General features: G+C 39.2%; 1 protein-coding gene across 1 annotated transcript; it reads left to right on the top strand.

The window, feature by feature from the left end:
- The first annotated feature begins 509 nt into the window (after positions 1-509).
- On the top strand, positions 510-1,445 carry LOC146599074 (taste receptor type 2 member 40-like). Its single transcript, XM_085299240.1, has one exon. The coding sequence runs from the start codon at positions 510-512 to the stop codon at positions 1,443-1,445; it is 936 nt and encodes a 311-aa protein (XP_085155366.1).
- Positions 1,446-1,762: the final 317 nt, after the last annotated feature.

Here is a 1,762-nt window from a genome sequence, read left to right as displayed (position 1 = left end):
AGAGTCTCCATGTGAAAATTGTTCTGACTAATAAGTGTGGTCATAACTGGTAGGATTTCAAAGTGGAAAGATAATAGTTACAATATAAGACCACTTTTTGTCTCTTTACACATGATACTGCCTGAGCTGGGTTGTGTAATGCCCGTAAGGATAYAGCCATAACCACCGAGGCACCAAAAGCTTGCTTGTCACTCTGGATAARAATATAAACAGTTGGATAAAAAATGGGGAGGTTAATACAGCTGGCTATCCCACATCCCTAAGGAAAGAGTAGGCAAATCTTATGCATGTAAAAGGTTAGAATTAATTATTAAATCCTTCTGCAATTTGCATGTTCGGGAACAACAGCAACATCCATTTTTTAGTATCATTTCCAGATGTCTTTGTGTTCCTAGCTATAAGGGGAGCAGCCTGGGGTTGGGGCTGGGGCTAGTCAGATGACATCTGATCTGCTCAACTCCTTGCACAGCTCCACAAGCTAAGAAGGCAGAAGTGACCAAGGCAAAAAGATGTTGCCGCTCGTTCTTATCATTTCAATAACTATTGTAGCAGTTGAAGTCATCGTTGGATTTTCGGGAAATGGATTTATTGCAATTGTTAACAGCGTTAACTGGATCAAAAGCAAAAACATCTCTTCTGCCGATATGATCCTGATCTTCCTGAGCACATCAAGATGTATCTTGCAGGTGACAATAACAATGCACATTCATAGTCTCTACTCTACGGATGTGACTAAGTTGGCTTCTGTGTACAAAGCTTTTGGTGCTGTATGGATGTTTGTAAACCATGCCAGTCTGTGGTTCAGTACCTGGCTCTATGTTCTCTACTGTGTGAAAATTATCAATTTCACCCAACGGCTGTTGCTGCAAATCAAACTCAGGATTTCTGGGATGGTTCCGTGGCTGCTTCTAGGATCACTGGGGATCTCTTCCATGACCTCTTTTCCATTACTATGGATTACACCCAGCACTTACCTTTGCAGCTCAACTGGGAACTGCAGAGAGAACAGCACAGAACATCTCACTAACTGGGATAGCTCACACTTCTACTTGCTTCTTCTTTACTTCTCAGGCTGTTTTTTTCCTCTAGTACTGTCTGTAGTGACTTCAGCCCTGTTGATTAATTCACTGTGGAAACACACCAAGAAGATGCAATGCTATACAGATAGTTTCAGGGATCCTCTGATAGATGTTCACCTAACTGTCATTAAATCTATTATTTCTTTTTTGGTCCTGTATCTTTTCGGTTTTGCAGCTCAAATTCTGTTGACACTATCAACTTCTCAAAGTAAAGATGTTTGGAAGGTTGCAGTTTCTCTAGTTGTGGCTGGAGCATATCCTTCAGTACACTCTGTTATCCTGATTATAGTCAATTCAAAACTGAAACTGGCATTCGGGATGATCTGCCAGTATTTTAAGTGTCATTTGAAAAATGTGACTGTCTAACCTCCYTATTATATAACTCCTCAAGTAGGAGATCTAGAATCAAAAATACTATACATTTATTGTCCCATCATCATTTTTATTAGTCAATAAGTTTCATCTTTCAGCTATTTCTGTGATTGGACCTCTTTAACATTTGGAAAAGAAAAATGAATTTTTGCCTTTTTTTTGTCCATACCACTGTCAGACCTCCTGCYCTCCCACACTCTTATCTAATAAAAAGTAAGAATAATAAGGTACTGAAAAGAAATGACGCACTTATATGACAAATCCCRTTGGGATTTCAGATTCTTAGTTTAAAGACTGCCAGTTTTATGATA

The sequence above is a fragment of the Rhea americana genome, unplaced genomic scaffold, assembly GCF_003343005.1.
Source record: "Rhea americana isolate MKP2758 unplaced genomic scaffold, rheAme1 scaffold_148, whole genome shotgun sequence".
Lineage (NCBI taxonomy): Eukaryota > Metazoa > Chordata > Aves > Rheiformes > Rheidae > Rhea > Rhea americana.
Note: the sequence above shows the minus strand (reverse complement) of the source record. Positions and strands in the feature narration are given on the sequence as shown.